Here is a 20,584-nt window from a genome sequence, read left to right on the forward strand (position 1 = left end):
TGTAATTTTACCAATTTACATAAGCATCAGGGGTTTTTACCCAATTAATAAAATAAAAATGATAAAGCCAGAAGTGGAAAGCTGTTGGTAGGGGCTGTCAGCACTTCGGGTCTCCTCGTGGAGGAGCGTGTCTGTGGAGGAGCTTGTCCGTGAATCAGCGCGTTCAGGAGGTGGCTGGCCTTAGCTGGGGGACGGGGTGGTGCTGCCAGTGGGGGACAGTAGTATCCCGGATCAGCGGGGTCAGTGGCCGGCAGGAAAAGAGCTGCAGGAGGCGGCGTGCCCCCTGGGGCTCTGATTCCATCTGCAGACTAGTGTGAGCATCCCCATGCCTCCTTGGGGCCTGCTGCTCAATCCATGCTTGCCCCTTCCTGTTGGTTCTTTTGGCTTCTGTCCCCCTGCTTTCTGTATCTCCCCTGGGAACCCAGGCCTGTTCCACCAGGAGTGAGTGCGCCTGGCGTCCCCCCTGCGCCTGGCGGGCCTCACTGGGGCTGTGCCCTGCTCTCGGGTGTGTCCCTTGGAGCACGGAGCGCTTGGGTGGGCCGAGAGCTTCCCAGGAACCTGCTCTACCTGCTCCTCCCCACCTCCCGTGGGTGGCAGGTGGAGGCTGGGTCATGGCCTGGTGCCCGCCGATCCACAGGACAGAGCTGTCAGCTCCTTCCAGTCACCATCAGGTTTGCTTTTGTGGTCTACTTTCTGAGAAATCTCATAGACTTTATTCTCCACTTTTCTCTTGGATTCTTTATTTTGGACGTCTCGATCCTGTTCCCAGGAGGGTCTGTGACATGTCCTCTTGGATTCTTTATTTTGGACGTCTCGATCCTGTTCCCAGGAGGGTCTGTGACAGGTCCTCTTGGATTCTTTATTTTGGACGTCTCGATCCTATTCCCAGGAGGGTCTGTGACAGGTCCTCTTGGATTCTTTATTTTGGACATCTCGATCCTATTCCCAGGAGGGTCTGTGACAGTGTCCTCTTGGATTCTTTATTTTGGACATCTCGATCCTGTTCCCAGGAGGGTCTGTGACAGGTCCTCTTGGATTCTTTATTTTGGACATCTCGATCCTGTTCCCAGGAGGGTCTGTGACATGTCCTCTTGGATTCTTTATTTTGGACATCTCGATCCTGTTCCCAGGAGGGTCTGTGACATGTCCTTTGTGAGCAACCCTCATTCTGTTCTCAGTTCACTGACACGGTCCTCGACCTTACGAGTCTTTCAAGGTTTCCTGCCTTCCCAGCGGTTTCTGGCGCTCCTCCTCCCAGTCCTCCTCTTCCCTGACACTCCGTCCTTTTTAAAGAAGAGGGTCAGGGAGCAGGCACAGCCTCCAAGATGGCATGGAAGAGAAGAAACTCTGGCTGTCACAGCAGGGAGCTGCCTTCCAGGCGTGGTGGGAGACTGGGTCTCTAGAACAGGTACGGCGGCTGAGGAGAGCCTCGCGGTCCGTGGTGCGGGCCCCGCACGTGCTGAGCACCGCCCTCTCACGGGGACTGGAGCAGGGGCACCGGAAGAGGGGCTGCGTGGAGGGCGCCTGCTGTGCTCCCACCTGGGACCCCACCTAAAGCCCTCAGATCGTGGCTGAGTTGACACCCCGTGAAAGGTGCCTGGAGTGTGGGGGGGGCGGTCAGGGCAAGGGAGGCCAGGAGGAAAGTCCGGGATGGCAGAGGTGGGGAGTCTGGGTGAAGCAGGGGCTTTCCGAGCAACTTCCTGGTCTCCGGCAGGTGGACGAGGCGCAGAGCCACATGCTGATTCTTCACACGTGTGTCCAGCCCTCGGCATGAGGCACCGCTGCCCCTGGGAGCTGGACTCCGCAGGCTTACTCGCTGCCCTGGGTGTGGGGTGGGAAGCAGATCGTGGAGTAAGTGTAGTAAGAAGTAAAATAAGTCATGATTTAACTGTCGCAACTGTTTCCTGGTCAGGAAGACTCAGTGCCAGTGAGCAGCAGAACTTTCCCAGCTGCTCTGCCCACTGGTGTTGGGCAGGGCCAGGTGTGCCCTCTGCACGTGACCACCACCCTGCGGTCTCCTGTTGCGTGGAGCTGTCATGAGAGTCCCTGGCTGTTGCTCAGCACCTGAGGCTGGGGAACAAGGGCAGGGAATCTGCGGAGCACGGGTGGCTGAGGCAGGAAGATGGGAGTCCAAAGCCAGTCTCAGCATCTTAACAGCTAAGCAACTCAGCAAGAACTTGTCGCTAAATAAAATACTAAAAAGGGCTGGGGATGGGGCTCCGTGGTAACGTGCCCCTGGCTTCAGTCCCTGGTGCAAAAAACAAAAACCCAGAAGACAGGGTCCGTGTAGTTGGTGGCTGTGTTGCGCTGGGCCGTGGTCACCAGCGAGCCACCTGCAGTGCTTTGCGTTCTGCTTGCTTCCCTGTGATTCCCGTAAGAGCTGAGACGGGTGGAGGGCGTCCCAGACCCCTCCAGCACTGCCCTCCCGTCTTTGGTTGTGGCTCCGTCAGGGTTGGGCAGCGGGCCCCACGCCCTGCTCTGCGCCTTCCTCCCTCACGCTGCCAGCAGGCGGGCCCGTGATGTCCTGCCTCTGTAGTGCTTTCCTCACATTTCTCAGAGTCAGGGTCTCGGTCGCAGGATTTCAAATGTGGTATTCTAGTGGCTGTCCACCCACGTCCACTGGCCTTGACTGCGCCTTGGCACTAGGGGCTTGTGTCCTCTACGGCACCTTGTCAGCATTTTATATAGCACCTGAGTTTACTGGACTGTCACGGCCACTCTGAGGAGGGCTGTGCTCAGGTGACAGATCAGTGCTGTGCACAGTGCATGACACGTGACAGGTGACAGATCAGTGCTGTGCACAGTGCATGACACGTGACAGGTGACGGATCAGTGCTGTGCACAGTGCATGACACGTGACAGGTGACGGATCAGTGCTGTGCACAGTGCATGACACGTGACAGATCAGTGCTGTGCACAGTGCATGACACGTGACAGGTGACGGATCAGTGCTGTGCACAGTGCATGACACGTGACAGGTGATGGATCAGTGCTGTGCACAGTACATGACAGGTGACAGGTGACAGATCAGTGCTGTGCACAGTGCATGACACATGACAGGTGACAGATCAGTGCTGTGCACAGTGCATGACAGGTGACAGGTGACAGATCAGTGCCGTGCACAGTGTATGACACATGACAGGTGACAGATCAGTGCTGTGCACAGTACATGACAGGTGACAGATCAGTGCTGTGCACAATGCATGACAGGTGACAGGTGACGGATCAGTGCTGTGCACAGTGCACGACCCATGGTGGGTGGCACTCTGCTTCCTTTTGCTGCATAAGGAATATGTTAAACCTGGCCATCATGGCTCGGGGTGAGGACCCTGCCCTGCCTGCACCCATGCCTACTCTGGGCTGGGTGCCCTGTGCATGGGACATCACCACCAGCACTTCAGAGCCAGAGCTGGCCAGTGAGGGGAAGGTGGGCACCAGCACCGCCTGCTCACAGCCCTGGCAGTCTCTGGACAGCATCTCCCGTTCGAGTTGGTCCTGCGACTGCAGGGTGCTGGTGACTCTCGAAGGCTTACCTGCCGTCCTGAGTGGCCGCTGGTCTCCTGCCCTTTTCACCAGGCTGCTGTTGCTGGCCTTGGGTTCAGGAGACGGCCTCGGAGTCCTGCGCAGGTAGTTCTTGGCGGCTCGTGGCTTGTACGCTCCTCCCCTGGAGGGTGACTTTCGATGATGAAGTCGTTCTTCTCTGCCAAACCTTCTTTTTGCCTTTTCGCTTGTAGAACATATGTTCTCCGATCCTTTCCCCCATCTCGTTGAATCTTGTGACCTGTGACGGAATGCCCAGTGATTCATAAGGGACAGGAGTGTCTTTCTCACTGCCCTGCAGCCCAGGAATCCAGGACTGAGGAAGGGCAGGGTTGGCTGTCCGGTGAAGGCTGTGTGCCCTCGGGTGGCAGAGGCAGAGGGACAGAAGAGGGGCTCCCTATTCACACTCACCCGGGAGGAGCCCGGCGCCTGGCCCCCCTGAAAGGCCACATCTCTTACACTGTCACATCGGCACCGTGAACTTTGGCCAGCATACATTCACACCATAGCACGTTCCTTTTTTTTTGGATTTCAAGTGTAAAAATACATTTAGTTTGGCCTTTCAAAAATCTAGTTCCAAATCTGCATTGATTTGGTTATCAAGATAAATGTTTCTGTAATTTTTTTATTCTTATATTTTTGTTTGTAATGTTTTATTCCTAAGTTCCTTCATTTTTAATTTTTTCCCACTGTTTGACCTGTTTCTTTTCTCCTTATAATTAGAATGTATATCTTTTCAAAGGAAAAATGATTCAGCTGGGCCCAGCGCACATGCCTTTAACCGGGGCACGTGCCTTTAACTTGGGAGGCTGAGGCAGGAGGATCACAGGTTTGTTTGTGGTCAGCCCGGGCAACTCAGTGAGACCCTGTCTCAGGAGGTAAAGGGGCTGCGGTCGCAGCTCAGCGGCAGAGCACCCTGGGCTCAATCCCCAGGGCCATGAAAAACGCAGTACTGTGGAGTGGTCGAGGGACCATGGAGCCTCGGGCCTCGCGGGCACCTCGTCCGTTTTCCCTTGTGATGGCAGCACTCCATGTGAGGGCTTCATGGAGAGGCGCTCGCGGCTCTGGTGGCTGGCAGCCCCCATGGGGCGGGAGTGTCCTTTGGGCTCTGGTGAGGGCCTCCTGGTGGGCGCCATGGCAGGGGAGGGCCCGGTGGGTCAGGAGTTGTGTCCAGGGTCAGGCTCACCCCTTTTAGAGCAGTGCCCTGAGCGAGCTGAGGCCTGGGGGGCGAGGGCCCACCTCTCAGCAGCGCCACCCGGAAGACCCGCTTGCAGCTCAGGACCTCCGGGGACACGGCCGCGTGCAGGCCGCGGTGCCATTCGGTCATCCCCTCGTCCTCACTGGCTGCGCTCAGCAGTGTGGGCAGCACCACGTTCTGGCACCCTGGCTGCCCCAGGACGCAGCTCGGTCCAGCGGGAGCTCTGACCGGGGCGCCTCCGGCGGGTGCCACTCTGCAGCTCGTGCCCCCTCCCGCCCTCGGCCATGCAGGCCCTACTGTGGTCACATTCCTGCTCCATGCTAGAGGGCAGCTTGCTGTTCTCACTCATCTGTGTGTGTCCCCAGGCGTGTCTCCCTCCGCCAGGGGACGGGGGCCGGTGGCAGAGCTCAAGGTGGGCGCTCCTCTCCCAAGGAGGCCCCGGCACACGCGTGGCCCAGTCCAGACGCTGCCTGTGGCTGGCGTGGGCTCTGCTCGGGCAGCCTCGCGCAGGCCGGGCCCTCCCTAAGGGCAGCTCCCGTGGCCTGCACAGCCCTGGCCCGCCAGCCCCGACGTGGTCTGGGTCCCTCGTGCAGCCAGGGCTGCTGCTGCTGCTGGCCTGCTTGGCCCTCTTGCCAGCCGCTCTGACTGCAGCTTCTCCTTTCCAGCCGTCCTGCGAGTGGCCGGTTCCCTGCAGAAGAGCACAGAAGTGATGAAGGCCATGCAGAGCCTGGTGAAGATCCCAGAGATCCAGGCCACCATGAGGGAGCTGTCCAAAGAGATGATGAAGGTGACCCAGCCGGCCCTGCTGCCCCTCAGAGTCCCTGTGGCAAGTGGCAGGGACTCGGGTGGCGGGTGGGAGTGGAGCTCCTGCAGCCACTCTCGGGGTGGCTCAAGCACGGAGGGTGGCTGTTAGCACCGCCGAAGCCCCTGAGCTGTGGCACCTGCAGAGACGGACGCCAGGTGTTCAGAAGCTGCAGGCGCTAGCCGTGGCTCGGGGTTCAATGTTCACTTTGAGCCTGGACACCAAGCATGTCCTGGGGGTGCAGCTGACGACGTAGCCATCCCCTCCCGCAGCATAAGAGCAGCGGAGAGCCTTACGCCACGGAAACCGGCGCTCCAGACGTGGCTGACACGGCTGCATGCCGAGCCCCGTCTTAGACTGACGGAGGAGCGTGAGGACCAGACACACGGCAGGCCTCCCGCCTCAGGCACTGGCTGGCGCGGACCTTCGCTAGGGTCCTCAGACAGGACAGGCTGAGGCGGCGCTGCCAGGCACCTCCTCGCTCAAGGAAACTGGGTCTCCGAGCTGCCGGGCCCAGAGAGCTGGAGCCCATGTCTGACCTCGTCACCAGCTTGCCACGGTGGCCTGGGAGGTCCCTGTTCACGCTTCAGACCCGTGACTGCAGGGAAGTCCTCTTCCTTCTTCACAGGGGACTTGTGTGAACTTGAGGGACAGTAGGGTGTGGGGCCTGGGCAGAGGGACTGGAGGAGAAGACTGACAGGAAGGAAGAGCCCCGTGGAAGCCATGGTGGTCTCTGCCACGGGGAGTCCTTGGGCAGGAGCCTGCAGGAAGGAGCGGGGTCAGGAGGACCCAGGCACCCACCCCTGAGACCCAGCGGGCAGGGAGATGCCTGGAGTGGCCTCAGGCCTGCTGGCTTGACCCTTGGCGCCCGAGACCTGAAGGAACTCTTTCTTAGAATCTGGGGCCTTTGCACAGTGGTTTCTGAACACCAGAAGTGACGGGAGACGCCTTGCATGTAGCAGACTATGAAATTTGCCAAGTGTGGGACGTGGCGTGTCCCAGGTGCAGACCGGCCCAGTGGGAGCCTCACGGGGCCTGAGCGTCCCAGCACCTGGCCTGGCGGGAGTTTGAGAATGTTTGCTGATTGAATGAAGACAGACGGGTGACCGCCTGTGCCTCAAGGACAGGAAGGTCTCTCAGAGTCAGGGTCTGACAGGTGACAGACAGGTGTTCAGTGAGCTGCTCCCACAGGAGCCCTGAGCACTGGGATGATATCCCCTCACCTAGGCCACAAGGCTCCGTCACCTGGATGACCTTGAATGTGACTTTGTTCCTGGTGGTTAGAGAAAGGGATCTGCGAGCGGCAGAATAGGGCACTAGCCAGAAAGAGTCACTGCAGACCTGGGAGCAGAGGCAGGCAGGGGAGGGGCTGCTCTAAGTCCGATCTTGGCAGCAGGGTCCCTGAGACTCGTGCTCAGGACCCAGGGCTGGAGCTGTCCTGCGGGACTATCTGCATCTTGCATGGCCTGAATGTCACGGCGCAAGGCATGAGCTCAGTGTTTGGAGGCTGCAGGGCCCCCAGGGTCTTCCTCTCTTCAGAAGCCCTGCTCGGCTCCCCTGCTCTGCCCCACCACAGCCACTGGCCCCTTCCTGCCTCCTCTGCCCAGTGTGCCCGGTGCCCTGTTGTATCATTGGAGGGCACAGTCCTGACCTTCGCTTCAGTAGCTGCCCTCGGTCATCTTGGCTGGGAGTTGGCCACAGGGCCTGGCTGTCACCATGGCTCTTGCTGCCCTCAGAGCAAAGGAGGCTGCGTGGCTGGCTGCTGTGGGTTACCAGGCACAGGGCTTCCAGAAGCCTCTGGCCTGTCCCTTGTTGGGTTTCCAGCTCTCCCAGGAGTGGGAGATCAGGCTTGGGAGATCAGTCTTTGGACTCCCCAGGACACCCCAGCTGGGACCGGGGCTACATGTGCTCCAGGAATCTTCGGGGCTTCTAGAGTCTGCTTTGCTCTCACACAGCGGCTCCAGTGGCTCCACCAGTACCCAGGCTGTTGTGGCCCTGCTTTAGATGTGTCTGCAGGGTCAGGGTGGATGTCTCCCAACAGTAGGTGCCCCAGGCGCTGCCAGTGCAGGCAGGCCACCTGAGGCCTTGGCTAGGAGCCTGGTGGGGCCTCCCAGCCTCGGCACTGAGGGGCAAGCTCGCTGTCCAGGGTTTCCTTTGACCGCCTGTCTTGTGTGTTTGTCCGGCAAGGGTGACCTGGACGTGGGAGACGAGAGGTTTGTCTAGGTGGCATCTGGGGTTGGTGGAAGCTGGTGTTGCAGTGCAGGGTGGTGACATGCTCCATCTGTTTAGGCTGGGATCATAGAAGAGATGTTAGAGGACACCTTTGAAAGCATGGACGACCAAGAGGAAATGGAAGAAGAAGCCGAGATGGAGATCGACAAGATTCTGTTTGAAATCACAGCAGGTATGACCATGAGACTCTCACGCCTCTCCCTCCTGGGGTGGCCCTTCTCCCTTGCACCAAATTAGCCAAGAGCTTCATTCTTTAAACTCTGACTCCTGCTTTTATGTTTTTTTATTTTTGAGTCTGTGAGTTCTTGAAAAGTAAGCATGATCATCTTTTAAAAACAAAGAATTTTTAAATTTGTAAAGCTTTCATAATGATCAGGGAGAGATCTTCTTATGTCCTGTTGCTGAAAGTTGGTACAGACTTTCTTTTTCTTTTTCTTTTTTTCTTTGTACCATGGAGTGAACCTGTCAGGGGCACTTAACCACTGAGCCACATCCTCAGCCTCTTTTGTTTTTTATTTAGAGTCAGGGTCTCGCCAAGTTGCTTAGGGCCTTGCTAAGTTGCTGAGGCTGGCTTTGAACTTGTGATCCTCCTGCTCAGCCTCCTGAGTCGCTCGGATTACAGGTGTGCATCATTGTGCCCAGTGGTATAGACTTTTTTTTAAAGCAATTTGGCAGTAGTCATCCAAGGCCCTCTTCCTAGCAGATGGACTTCCAGGAGCCTGTTCTCCTGAAATGATTAAGGATGTGCCAAAAGACAGACTTAGGGTGTCTCTCGTGGCATTATTTATAGTATTGAAAACTTTAAAGCAAACTGAATGACTAGTGCTGGCATACTGGTTGAGTCAGTTGTGTCTACTTTAATGGAATACCGTGTATCCAATACAGAAACATGTTCATTGACACGGAAAGATGTTCAGTGTATTGTGAGAAAAAGGCCTGTTGCTGAAATACATCCTCTTGTGTAAAAACACATCCACAGGAAAGGTCTGGAAGAGGGCTGATTAAAAATTGTAGTTATCCGCTAAGTGATGATCGTTAATGAGGTTTTAAACTTTACCTTTACTTCTAGATTTTCTGGGTTTTTTCCCCATTTTTTTTATTGGTGCATTATAGTTGTACGTAAAGATGGGGTTGTTACGTATTCATACATGTGCACTATGTACAATATAATTTGGCCAATATCATGTCCCAGTGTTTCCTCTCTCCCTCACCTCCTTCCTCCCATGCTCCCTTTCCTCTACTCTACTGATCCCTTTGGATTTTCATGAGGTCCCCCTTTTCTTTTCCGTTTCCCTTCCTAGCTTCCACATTAGAGAGAACATACGACCCTGACCTTCTGGGTTTGGCTTATCTGGCTTGACATACTGGTCTCAGGTTCCATCCATTTCCTACACGTGACATGATTCCATTTTTCTTCATGGCTGAATGAAACTCCGCAGTGTCCGTGTGCCGCAGTGCCTCTGTCCATTCATCTGCTGATGGCCACCAGGCTGGTTCCGTAGTTTGGCTGTTGTGATTGTGCTGCTGTGAACGCGGGCCTGCAGGCGTCACTGTGGTGTGACGACAGTGAGTCTTCGGGTCAGTACCGAGGAGCGGTCCAGCTGGGTCAGTGGGGTTCCCTGCCTGTCTTCTGAGGAGCCTACCTGCTGGTTTCCATGGTGCTGGGCTGATGCCCCGACCCACCCAGAGTGGAAGTGCTGCTTCCCTCGTCTCTCCAGCGCCCCCTAGTGCTTGTGCTCCTGAGGACGGCCGCTGGGCTGTGCTCTCTAGGAGGGCTCACGCACTTTGATTGGCTGAAGATGCTGAACATTTTTTCATTTATTTCTTGGCCATTTGTGTTTCTTCTTTGGAGAAGCGTATGTTGAGTTCACTTGCTCACTTAGCAATTGGATTTTGTTTTGTTTTGTTCTTTAAGTTCTTTATATATTCTGGATATTAATCCTTTGTCAGAAGAGTAGCAGCAAAGATTTCCTCCCATTCTGTAGGTTCTCTCTTCACATTCCTAATTTTTTTCTTTGCAGTATAGAACTTTTTAATTGGATATCACCCTATTTATTAACTCTTGGAATTTTTTCCTGAGCATCAGGGGTCTTATTGAGAAAGTCGTTGCCTGTGCCAATATGCTAGAGTGTTGACAATACGTGCTAGAGTGTTGACAATACGTTTTCTTCTAGGAGTTGCAAGGTTTCTCATCTGATTCCTACATCTCAGATCTCTTTTGAGTTGACTTTTGTGCAGGGCGAGAAAGAGGTGTCTAGTCTCATTCTTCTACATATGGATACCCAGCCATTTGTTACAAGGCTGTCTTTTCTCTGGTGCGTGATTGGCTCCTTTGTCAAGGACTAGATGACTGTATCTGGTGGGTTCGTCTGCCTTCTGTTCTCTCCCTGCTCTCTGTGTCTGTTTATGCCCATCCCATGTGGTTTTTGTCACTACAGCTCTATAGTTTCAGTTGAAGCCCTGGACCGTGAGGCTTCCAGCATTGGTTTTTTAGCTTAGAATTGCTTTGGTCACTCTTTTATTCTTCCAAATGAATTTTAGAACTGTTTTTCTAGTTCGGTGAAGTTTGATGGGGAGTGCACTGCATCTGTATATTGCTTTTGATAGTGTGGCCATTTGGACAATATTCATTCTGCCTGTCAGTGAACACAGGAGGTCTGTGTGTCTTCTGTTTCTTTCTTCAGTATTCTGTATTTTTCTTTGTAGGGGTCTTGCACCTCCTTGGTTAGAATTATTATCATTTACTTTTTTTTTTTTTTTTTTTTTGGTGGATATGGTATGGGATTGTAGATTTTGAGTTTTATCTTAGTAAAAATGGTGGATTTTTTTTTTTTTTTTTAATTGTTCATTCTTTTGGTGGTAGTGACTGAAACCCTGGGTGCTCTACCATTGAGCAAAATTCCCAGTTCTTTTTATTTTGAGAAAGGCTCTTGCTAAGCTGGCCAGGCTGGCCTTCAACTTGGTGATCCTCCTGCCTCAGCCTCCTGAGTTGCTGCAGTTGTGAATTGCAGACATGTAACACTGAGTCTGACTGGTACTTTTATTTGTGCATTAAGTTGTTCAAAGAATAATTATTCCAAGAAAATACATTCTGAAGATTGAGAAAATTTTTTTGGAGGTTTAAAAATTTCAGTAGTGTTTAGATGTGGTGTCATACCTGGAACTCCTGGGCTCAGGTTATTCTCCTATCTCAGCCTCCTGGGCAGCTGGTGCTGCAGGCAAGGCCACCAGAGCTGGCAGAACCAAGATTCTTGAAATCAAAATCCTTGCAGTGACTGTGATTTGGGGCTGGACCTGGTGACACATGCCTGTCCCACCTACTGAGGGGGATCACTTGAGCCCAGAGTTCCAGGCTACCCTGGGCCACTTGGCAGGTGTCAGGATGAAGTGCTGTGTACCCATGTGCCACTGGTTCACTGTGCTTCTCTGTCCTTGTCAGGTGGGTCCAAGAGTGGCAGCAGGGAGTTTGGGACACTTCTTGTTGATCTGCTTATACTCTTTCTTTTCAGGGGCCTTGGGCAAAGCACCCAGTAAAGTGACCGACGCCCTTCCTGAGCCTGAGCCTCAGGGAGCCATGGCTGCCTCTGAAGACGAGGAGGAGGAAGAGGCTCTGGAGGCCATGCAGTCCAGGCTGGCCACCCTCCGCAGCTAGGGCCTCAGGCGGGGCCCTCGTCTCCCCCGTGGCCCCCCATGGGCGCACCTGCCTGTATCTCTTGGCGTGGAGGCCGGGGGCTGGGGGTGCGGGCGCTGTCGCAGCGCAGGAGCAGGCAGCCGCGTTCTTCCACTTCCTCGTGATGCAGTTCTAAGAACTGACGGGAGCCCAGATGCTGAGGACTCTGCCTGCCGCGTGTGTGTGAGAAACACTATGTAAATGGATTTTAATAAATTCCGCTTTAACACTCGGTCCCTTGTGGACTCTTGAGGGGCTCCCTTGGGACGAGCAGCGCTTCAGCCGGCAGACTCAGCGGGTGGCCCTTCTGCAGTTGGTCGTGCAACCGAGAGGAGCGTGAGAGGTGGCTGGCCGGCACCCCATCCCTGCTGTGTGGACCGTCAGCTGTGGGAAGGGCCTCTCACCTCTGCTGCCTTGCCTGCTGCCAGCTGGTGTCCTGTGCAGGGGACGCCTGGGCACCACAGGTCAGCGGTGAGGCAGGAGTGCTCAGGCGCCAGGCAGCAGCCCCACGCCAGCCTGCCTGCTGGTTTGCAGAGCTCCTTGCCGGACGCGGCTTCTCTCAGCCTTCTCACGTGAGCCTGCACCGCTGCCGCGCCTGGGCAACGCGGACACCAACCGTACACCAGACCCTGGGGGTCTGCCCAGATGTGTGACCATGTGTCCAGCATCACAGTTTCACCACCTGCCCGTGTCCTGGGCTCCTTTCCCTGCACCCAGCCACTGTCAGCCCTTTCTAGAATGCAGGGATCACTGAGCCCCCAGCTTCTTCATGCCGCCTCCCTCCACTTAGCACCAGGCGTTGAAGTTCCCCCTCTTCTTTCCAGGCTTGGCAGCTCGTTTCTTCTAAGCCCTGAGTCACATCCACGTGCAGTTTTGTGTAGACGAGAGTCTTGATTCATCTGATCAGTTCCACGGGCTCAGCTGCGGACTGGATGGAGAGCAGGCCAGTCAGAAAAGGCTCTGCCCGATGTCTTCCCGAGCTGCGTGCCTCGAGTTCCAGCAGTGACGAGGAGGGTGCTGTTCTCCTTCCTCAGGGTGGGTGTGTGCGCCTCCTGGGTTCTCACCATGCGGAGCACGTTGGTACTCGCTATTCTGTGACCCTGAATGTTGAGCATCTGTACGTGTCCTTGCCAGTATGTCGTCTTTGGCGAGCTGCCTGCCCAGGTCTCTCTCTTGCTCATTTGTTGAAGCAAGTTGTTTAGTTTTCAGATTGAATTTTGGGTGACACTGTGATGATCAGAGATGTCCTTTGCAGACGTGTCCCAGCCTCTGGGTGGCTTCTTGCTGTCTGTAGACTTTCAGAGCAGTTCTTTCTTTTAACAGATGCTGCTTATCATTTTTCTTTCCTGCATTGTGCCTGTGGAGGATTGTATTTAAAAATCATCACCAAACCTGAGGTGTCTGCATTTCCTTCTAGGAGAAAGTCTAGGAGTTACGAGTTTCACATTTAGATCTTTGATCCACTTTGAGTTAACTTCCACAGGGGGTGTTGGAGCTTGTACGTGGATTGTGTTTGCACGTGCACATCCAGATCCACACTGTGGGAGGCTGCCTTTTTCCACTGTACTGCATCCACTTTTGCCCAAGATGAGCTGACGGTGTTGGGCGGTTTCTGTACTCAGTGCTGCATCTCCTTGGCGAGCTGCTCTGGGACCAGTGCGCGGACGGCAGCTTCAGAGGAGCGTCCATCCTCTGGCTTTATTCTTCTTGGACCACCGTGCTGGTGATGCAGGGTGTCCTGCAGCTGTTCAGATCCAGAGGAACGTGCTGTGGTTCTTACTGGTACTGCAGTGAGTCTGTGGGTCAAGGTGGGAAGAACTGGCAGAGTGTTTTCAGATCTTCTGAGGTCCAGTGATGAGCCCAGTCCAGCACCCAAGGCCTGGAAACGGCCTGGAGAGTCCCAGTCCACTTTGGAAGAGTGAAAGACCCAGCTCTTCTTGAGACAAGGTCTCGCTAAATTGCTGAGGCTGGCCTTGAACTTGAGGTCCTCCTGGCTTCACCTCCGCCCTGCTGGTATTACCAGACCCAGCTGGTTTTCATACAGGCCTTTTTCTGTTCCCCAAAGTGGGATAGGACCCGGCTGCATGCTGTGTGTGCATCCTCCCCCTGCACCTGGTCAGGCAGCTGGTGCTGTGTATGCGTCCTCCCCCTGCACCCAGTCAGGCAGCTGGTGTGTGTGCGTCCTCCCCTGCACCTGGTGGGCCACTGCCGTCCTACCCTCAGGGAGGTGGTCACAGCAGTGCCAACCTGCAGGTTGTTCCTTGATCCTCAGGCACTGGGACAGTTCCTCCCACCCTCACTCTCATCTCCCAGGACCTTCTTGGTGTCCTAACAGACCCGTTCACTCAGTCCCAAGGGCTTTCGAGGTCATCCACCACCAACCCACCCATCCCCTCTGAACGGAGCTATTTCCAGTTCGGGGTGGTTGCTCCGCAGCCTGCTGTGGGCAGGTCAGCAGGACCTCTCTCCTGGTGTATCCACCCTGCTGCTCAGGGCCACCTAGGCCCTGGCCTGTCTCCAGGGGCTGCCTCTGAGCTGCGGCGAAGAGGGGCATGTGCCAACCCAGGTGGGCAGTGTGGCCACACCTGCTCAGTGCCGCTGGAGCCACTAGGGAGTCCTTCAGCTTTGCGCATTCTGAAGAACGGAGTTTTGACTTAGTGACAGGTACTCTAGACATCTGTCGGTATGAATTAATTGTACAGTGAAAATCTTAGGAAATGTTTAAGAGGAATATAAAATAAGTTTCTTTTCAGTTTGTTTGGTTATTTTTTCCCAGTGCTGGGGACTCTGCCACTGAGTCCCTTGCCCCCTACCCCACTTTTTTGAGACCGTGTTTCATGAGGATGACCAGTTGCAAAGTTGTGACCTTCCAGCCTCAGCCTCCTGTGGGGACGGTTTTCTTTGAGATACCAGAATTAGTGAGCCCCTGCAGCCGAGTTGTTTGAGCCACGTGATTTAAGCCACAGTGAGGAAACAGGTGGTTTTTCGTTTTGTAAGGCTGAGAGAGTTGTCTTCTGATGAAATTACAGTTTCAAAAATATATTTATAGGATGACAGCATAATAGTAAAACACACAAATACCCACCCCTCAGAGAAACCTGTAAAATCCAGTTTGTCAGAAGTGTGGGAAACAAGGGCTTGCAGCAAATGCTCAATCAAGAAAAATGAAATTTTAAAATGGAGAGAGAACTTTGTGACACTTGATTTGCCCTTTCCTGCCCCTTCCCCAGCTTGGTCCCTTGAAGATGACAGCCTGCTCTGTGTGGGGTCTTGGCCTCTGGCTCCCCTGGGACACATGGGCCTCATTCAGGAATCACTGTGTCCATCTTAACACAAGGTGCCTAATGGAGAACCTGTCGGTGTTGCTTTACAATACCGGTGCGCCGGGATGGAGACCGCAGCTGACAGCACTGGAAACCCAGGAAGGAGGCTGGGGGGGGAGACAAAGCCACGCACACCCACCTGAGGGAAACCAGGGGCACTGACAGAATGGACACCTGACAGGCAGAAATGGCAAAATGGAACCATATAAACTTAAGAGCAGAAACTAACAAAATGCCAGAGGTGTTCAAAAGCACATCGGAACAGCAGCAAAAACCTGCAAACCTGAAAACCAGCCTGAGACGCAGAAGGGGTAAAGCAGCAGCAGGCTGAGCCGCGTGGGCATCAGGGCAGCCCCAGGAGGCGGGCAGGGATGGAGACTGGAAGAGAGCTGGAAGCCATGCGGGAGCCCACCAAGCCCCTCATGAGACACCGCAAGCAGCATGAGAACTCGTGGGCAGGGGGCCACAGTAAGATTAGCACGTGATTTCTGACCTCAGACCACGGGGGCCAGAAAGCGGTGTCCAGCTGGGTGTTGAAAGATGGCAGAACAGCCTTGAAGAATTCTAGCAACGCTGACCTTCAAGGATGGAGAGCATCATGTACACCCAGAAGATGGGGGGGGGGGGTGTGAGAAAACAGCCCACGGTCACGCAAGAACTACACCCCATGATCCCAGCTGCTCTGGAGCCGAGGTGATGAACGCATTACAAGCTCCCACCAGCCTCAAAAAATAAAAAGGGCTGGGGATGCAGCTCAGTGGGGAGTGCCCCAAGTTCAGACCCCAGTACCAAAAGAAAGGGGGGAAAGCTTTCGTTTTACTTGTTTTCTATCCTCTTGACTATTTTGCAAGTTTACAAATGTATTATGTTTTTTCTAAATGTGCAAAATCACTTGTAAAACTTTCCCTGTGCCTGGTGTCTTTTGGGGATTATGCTGTAGAGATTATTAACAGTTCAATTCCTTTGATACTATTTTAAAGATCACTAATGTTGAGAAGCTTTTTTCTACAGTTGTTCATTTAGAATATCTTCTACCACATGACTAGACTTGACTTATTTAAAATCCTTAGTACATCGTAAAGTTTCCCCCTTTTTTGAATTTTTTTTAAAGCAGTGCCGAGGATCGAACCCAGGGCCTTGTGCTTGACAGGCAAGCACTCTATGAACCGAGCTGTCCCCAGCCCCAAATTCTCACTCTTCATGTTTGTCAATGTTTTCCAAAGCCATTGCCATGGTTGAGTTTGATGTGTCTGCTCCTTCATGTGCTGGAAGTCTGGCCCAGCGTGTGGCACTGGGGGCCAGCGTAACCTTTGAGAGGTAGGCCCTCACGTGGGCACTGCCCTCGCTCGGAAGGAGCTGCTGCCTCTGCAAGGAATTCCTAGTTATTAACAGTGGTCCTCAAGAGGCCATGCTGGCCCACAGCCTCTGGCCTCCAGCCTCATCATACTGTCTCTCCCCATTCCTGCCATTGTGATGCCAGTCCTCCATGACAGCCAGGTGGGCTGCCTCGTCTTGGACCTTCACCTCACCTCTTCATAAGTGTCCACCTCGGGTCTTCGTTTTGTTACGGCGGCAGCAGCACAGATCAACGTACCTGGTTTTGGTTTTGCTTACCATGTTTGCTTTTACTTTAGTAGTCGTTCCGTGCTGTGGGGTCACTTGGTTAGTCCCCGCCCCCGGATCTTGTTTAACACAGGCTGCATTCTGCACCGCAGCCATCACAAGTAGTGAGTAGCCCACCAGGTTTCTGTGCGCTCGGCAGGCTCTGGGGCCCCTGGGCTGTGGGGACACGGTAGCTGCACCTGCAGTTTTGTACCAGTCCCAAGCCCCGCTTCCTGCTGAGCAACAGGGCCAGAAGACACCTCCCCATGCGCAGGCTGCACTAGAAAGGGGATGCCAGCCAGAGTCCCTGCCAGATGGGTGGTCTGCTCTGGAGCAAGGCCCTGCCCGGCTTTGAGAAGAGCCAGCAGTGGCAGCCTGAGCTGTAGGGCGTGCTTCACCCCCGCTGCCCAGCCCTTGGCCTCACCCTGCAGTTTTCAGCAAGCCTGCACCTTTCCGTGAATGTGTTGTAAGAGTCTGAGGGTTTCCTATGGAAGTGATGCTCTTAAGTTTTTTATTGATGGCATTTAGAAATTCTACTTTTGTATACTGTTATTGAGTAATTTTCAAAAATGCACTTACCTAGCTTAGATTTTGTCGTGGAAGGTGGCTGTACCTTGTCTAAGGGTTTCTCTGCATCTCTTTAATGTTTCTCCATGATCCTGTTCATGCAGTGGAATATCTGGATTTGATTTTCAAACGTGAGAGCAGTTTTGCATTCCTGGGATAAATCCCACATGGTCATGCTCACCTGTCCCTTGGAGGACTTTCACGATTGCTAACCAGGGTACTGGTCTGTAATTTCCTTGGTAGTCAGGTTATGTCATCGATGAGGATGTTGAAATGTTCCCTGTACTTTGTTCAGTGAGTTGTTTTTGAGGGAACTTCTCGGCGTTATCAAACTTATCAACAGAAGATGATCCACAGCCTTCCCTTATTACCCCTTGAATGTCCACAGAATCATGCAGTGGTCATCTTTTTTTCCCATTACTGACCTTAGAGATTTAACCATTTTAATCTTTACAAAGAAAAATTTTTTTGGCCTTTATATTGTTTACTAGATCATTATTACTGCTTTAATTCTTTCCTCTTTCTTATTGGGTCTAGAAATATAAACTTTTCCTTCTTTTTCGGGGCTGGGGTGGAACCCAGGACCTCATCCACCAAGCAACACCCTCAGCCCCCAACCTTCTCTTCTGTGTATGTCGAAAGCCGTGATTTCTTCCGCACTGTTGTAACGAGATCCCATCCATGTGTTGTTTTATTGCAGTTCCAAACACCTAACTTCCATTCCACTTTGCTGGGTGCTTAATTTCCCAACATTTGAGAATTTTTAGTTATCTGTTATTTAAAATTCCATTATCACAGAATTTCAACTTCCACAGTCTTAAGACTTAATCAAAGTTCACTTCTGTGTTCACGTACCTTTTTACGTCATGTCGGCTTATGCACCTATTACAGGAGGGTATTTTGCGGTCAACATTGACAGTCTCGTCCTTTGCCATATCTTCTTCCCGTTTTGAAGCTGTACTAGATGCTAAGTACCACCTCTTCCTGCACAAGTGGTCCTTTGATGACGTGCCCTCTGGCGGTGCTCTAAGTCCATGTATGTTGCTATTATTTGCTTTCGTACTCTTATCTTCACCGTGTGATTTTCCTATGCTTTTACTTTTCACCTGTAGTCAGATTCTCAGCAGCAGCATGTCTATTCAGGTCATCTGCACCTTGTAACTGCACCGTTTGGTTAGAAAGGCGTCTCTTCTGTTCTTTGTTCCTTCTCTCCTGCCGACACATAAATGCAATTATTCAATTCCAGAGGCCTTCCTATGTGGCGTTTTTTTTTTTCCTTATGGAAAAATATACAAACATTTACCATTTTAATTCCTGCAAAGTGAAGAGTTCAATGGCATTAAGCAAATTCTGTTTTCTAACCATAACCAGCCCTTTCCAAAACTTTCAGCTTCTAAGAACAGTTTTATACTACTTTGTTTAAGTATCAAGGCATTTAGGGTTTTCCTCGTACACCATTTTTCCTTGCATAATGTGGAGTGATATTCTTCTCCTAAGGTTATTTTTAGAAGTTGTTCCCTTCAGCAAGTTGACAATGATGTTTTTTCGCCCTGAAACTATGGGAGAGAAAGTGCTGGCTCTAGGCTTGTTTTCAGCGTTCCATGTGGTAAGAAGGCTGCTTGCTTCTTCAAAGTCCACCGCAGATGCTGACTCAGGGCGGGGCTATGTCCTAGCACACGACTCTGACACCCAGCTAGGCATGCAGCTGCGGCTGCCTGGCACCGTCAGTCCAGGATCGGTCAAAATCCCGACCCGAAGCAGTTTCTGCTGATTAGGTGTCACTTTTGCAAACACCCTCATGAAGCTGAAAAGGCCCGTTGGACAAGTTTCAGTGGGGAGCTGCTTTTGGTATTTAGGCTTATTACTACGCACACACCTGTGGGTTTTAAAACTGTCCTTGATTTAGTCGGCTGCCTCTACCTGACCTCTCATCAATACTAGAGAATTCTTAAGATGTCTCTGTCACCTCCTTCCAATTTTCTTCAGCTGTCACTAAACCTGTTGTTCTTCTTGGCTTTCTGCTGTCCAGCGCTGCATTCCGTGGCATTTTCCAGTCTAGTTCACAGGACTCTGCTGTTTCTCACATGCTGAATTCCTGACTTGACCCATCGTATGTCATTTCAGTAAGTTCTACTCGGCTCTTTTCCAGATCTTCCCGGTCATGTCTGGCAATCCCTTGCACATATTTCCTAAACTCTCACCTCTTTAAACCTTTCAGCTATTCCAGAGTAAGCACTGAATCATTTCAGAATCTGCAAGCCTTGCAGGTCCAACCTGACAGTGGAAAGGGTCCTGTGCCTCTGGCCTACAGTGTCTTTTTGCCTCTGGTTGTATGTGACCAACAGTCCTCCCATTACCTGAGCCCCCTGAATCCTGGCTTATAAGTGGCTGTCACTTTTACTACTCTTCTTTGTCACTTCTCAAGCAACAGTGCAGATTTCAGACCCAAGCCTGAATAAAGGCATGAGGAATTCTCTGGGAGCACCTCCCCAAGATTCTACTACTGATTCTATAGGTCATCATAGCGCTAGTAGCCTAAAGCAGTGGGCCACTTCCTTGTGCCTTCTCCAGAGTGGTGTTAGGCCCCACACTCTGAAACCTGTACTCCCTCCTCAGAAGCATGACCAGCACTGCCCACCTCGCTCCTGGTTAGGGCCATGTGCCTGGGCATGCTTCCGTTAATAGCCCAGTTCCATTACTGGTGGTTCTCCTGTGCACGCATGGCACTTTCCACTTGGCTTACAGCCCCTATTCTGCCTTGAAGAAGAGTTCTTGCAGCAATCTCTCAAACCTACCTTTGATAAAAGTGCTGAATCCACAGCCAGAAGGTAATGTCAATGTACTGAACCAAAATATTATATGAATATTTTAATGCAAAATGCTTAACACTTAAAATTAGCAAAGCTTCATTTAAATTAAAATTCCATTAAACTAAAGATGGTTAACCCCAAGAGTCGTACAGTAGTTGGTTTCTGCTCTATGACGCCAGTCCTATGCCATACAGAACTGCTCCTTCAGCCGTCGCTTCCTCCTCGTCCTGGACCTGACCAGGGGGGAGGGTGGCCAGACAGGCGCGAGACCACCAGTCCCAATTAAGCCCACAGCGATCTAAGCGTATAAACCTGTCTGACCGCTTCATCCAGACACAGCTGAGAAATGACTATTCCAGAGTTGATACGAGGCTCTGTTTTTACAGCTTGGAAAGAGTCCTGTACTAGGAGAGAAGTCACAGTATCAGGATGCACGTCTGTATACAGTTACTACATATACACATTTAGTGTCTGTAAACACTAGGAATATACATTAGACAGAGTACCCTCACAAGTCGGGTATATTTTAAAAAAGATGAGGTAACATGAAATCTCAGTCCACAGGAGTCCTGCCTGAAGAGTTTGAACAGCTGCCAATAATTCATTTCCAATGTGCAGGGATTATGGTCTGCCGAAACTCGACTCACTGGCTTTCAGCATAGCAACTGCATCTTTCACTGCATGGTAGATAACGTTCTTCACCTAAAACGGCGGAAGAGAAATGGATCACTTGACCGAACCTGTCACTAAGCATAAACAACGCCCAGTTGTATCACCATCTCGATCTGTCAATGTTTACTACAAAATGCCAGCATCAGAAAAGGCCCCGGGCTCCTTCCC

General features: G+C 52.5%; 2 protein-coding genes and 1 long non-coding RNA gene across 8 annotated transcripts in view; 1 reads left to right on the top strand and 2 right to left on the bottom strand.

Moving 5' to 3' along the window:
* Positions 1 to 11,676, top strand: part of CHMP3 (charged multivesicular body protein 3) — a 34,878-nt gene extending 23,202 nt beyond the window's left edge. Inside the window, exons 4-6 of the mRNA XM_079111292.1 lie at positions 5,404 to 5,525; positions 7,830 to 7,944; positions 11,282 to 11,676. Of these exons, the coding sequence (XP_078967418.1) occupies positions 5,404 to 5,525; positions 7,830 to 7,944; positions 11,282 to 11,424 (380 nt within the window). The 3' untranslated portion in view covers positions 11,425 to 11,676. The remainder of the gene's footprint in view (positions 1 to 5,403; positions 5,526 to 7,829; positions 7,945 to 11,281) is intronic.
* A 1,414-nt stretch (positions 11,677 to 13,090) lies between these two features.
* On the bottom strand, positions 13,091 to 14,049 carry LOC306643575. Its single transcript, XR_013758990.1, has 3 exons — positions 14,005 to 14,049; positions 13,649 to 13,957; positions 13,091 to 13,609 (listed from the first exon to the last, which is right to left on the bottom strand). It is a non-coding gene; the product is annotated as an uncharacterized lncRNA (long non-coding RNA).
* Positions 14,050 to 18,585: 4,536 nt separating this feature from the next.
* The window catches only part of KDM3A (lysine demethylase 3A), a 44,869-nt gene continuing 42,870 nt past the window's right edge, over positions 18,586 to 20,584 (bottom strand). For 4 of the 6 annotated variants that reach the window (XM_079111247.1, XM_079111245.1, XM_079111243.1 and 1 more), the window contains one exon: positions 18,586 to 20,446. In XM_079111247.1, coding sequence (XP_078967373.1) covers positions 20,366 to 20,446 — 81 coding nt within the window. In that variant the 3' untranslated portion in view covers positions 18,586 to 20,365. The remainder of the gene's footprint in view (positions 20,447 to 20,584) is intronic. The other 2 variants (XM_079111246.1, XM_079111248.1) reach the window with 2 other exon arrangements.

Source organism: Sciurus vulgaris, assembly GCF_902686455.1.
Source record: "Sciurus vulgaris genome assembly, chromosome: 14".
NCBI classification, from domain to species: Eukaryota; Metazoa; Chordata; class Mammalia; order Rodentia; family Sciuridae; genus Sciurus; species Sciurus vulgaris.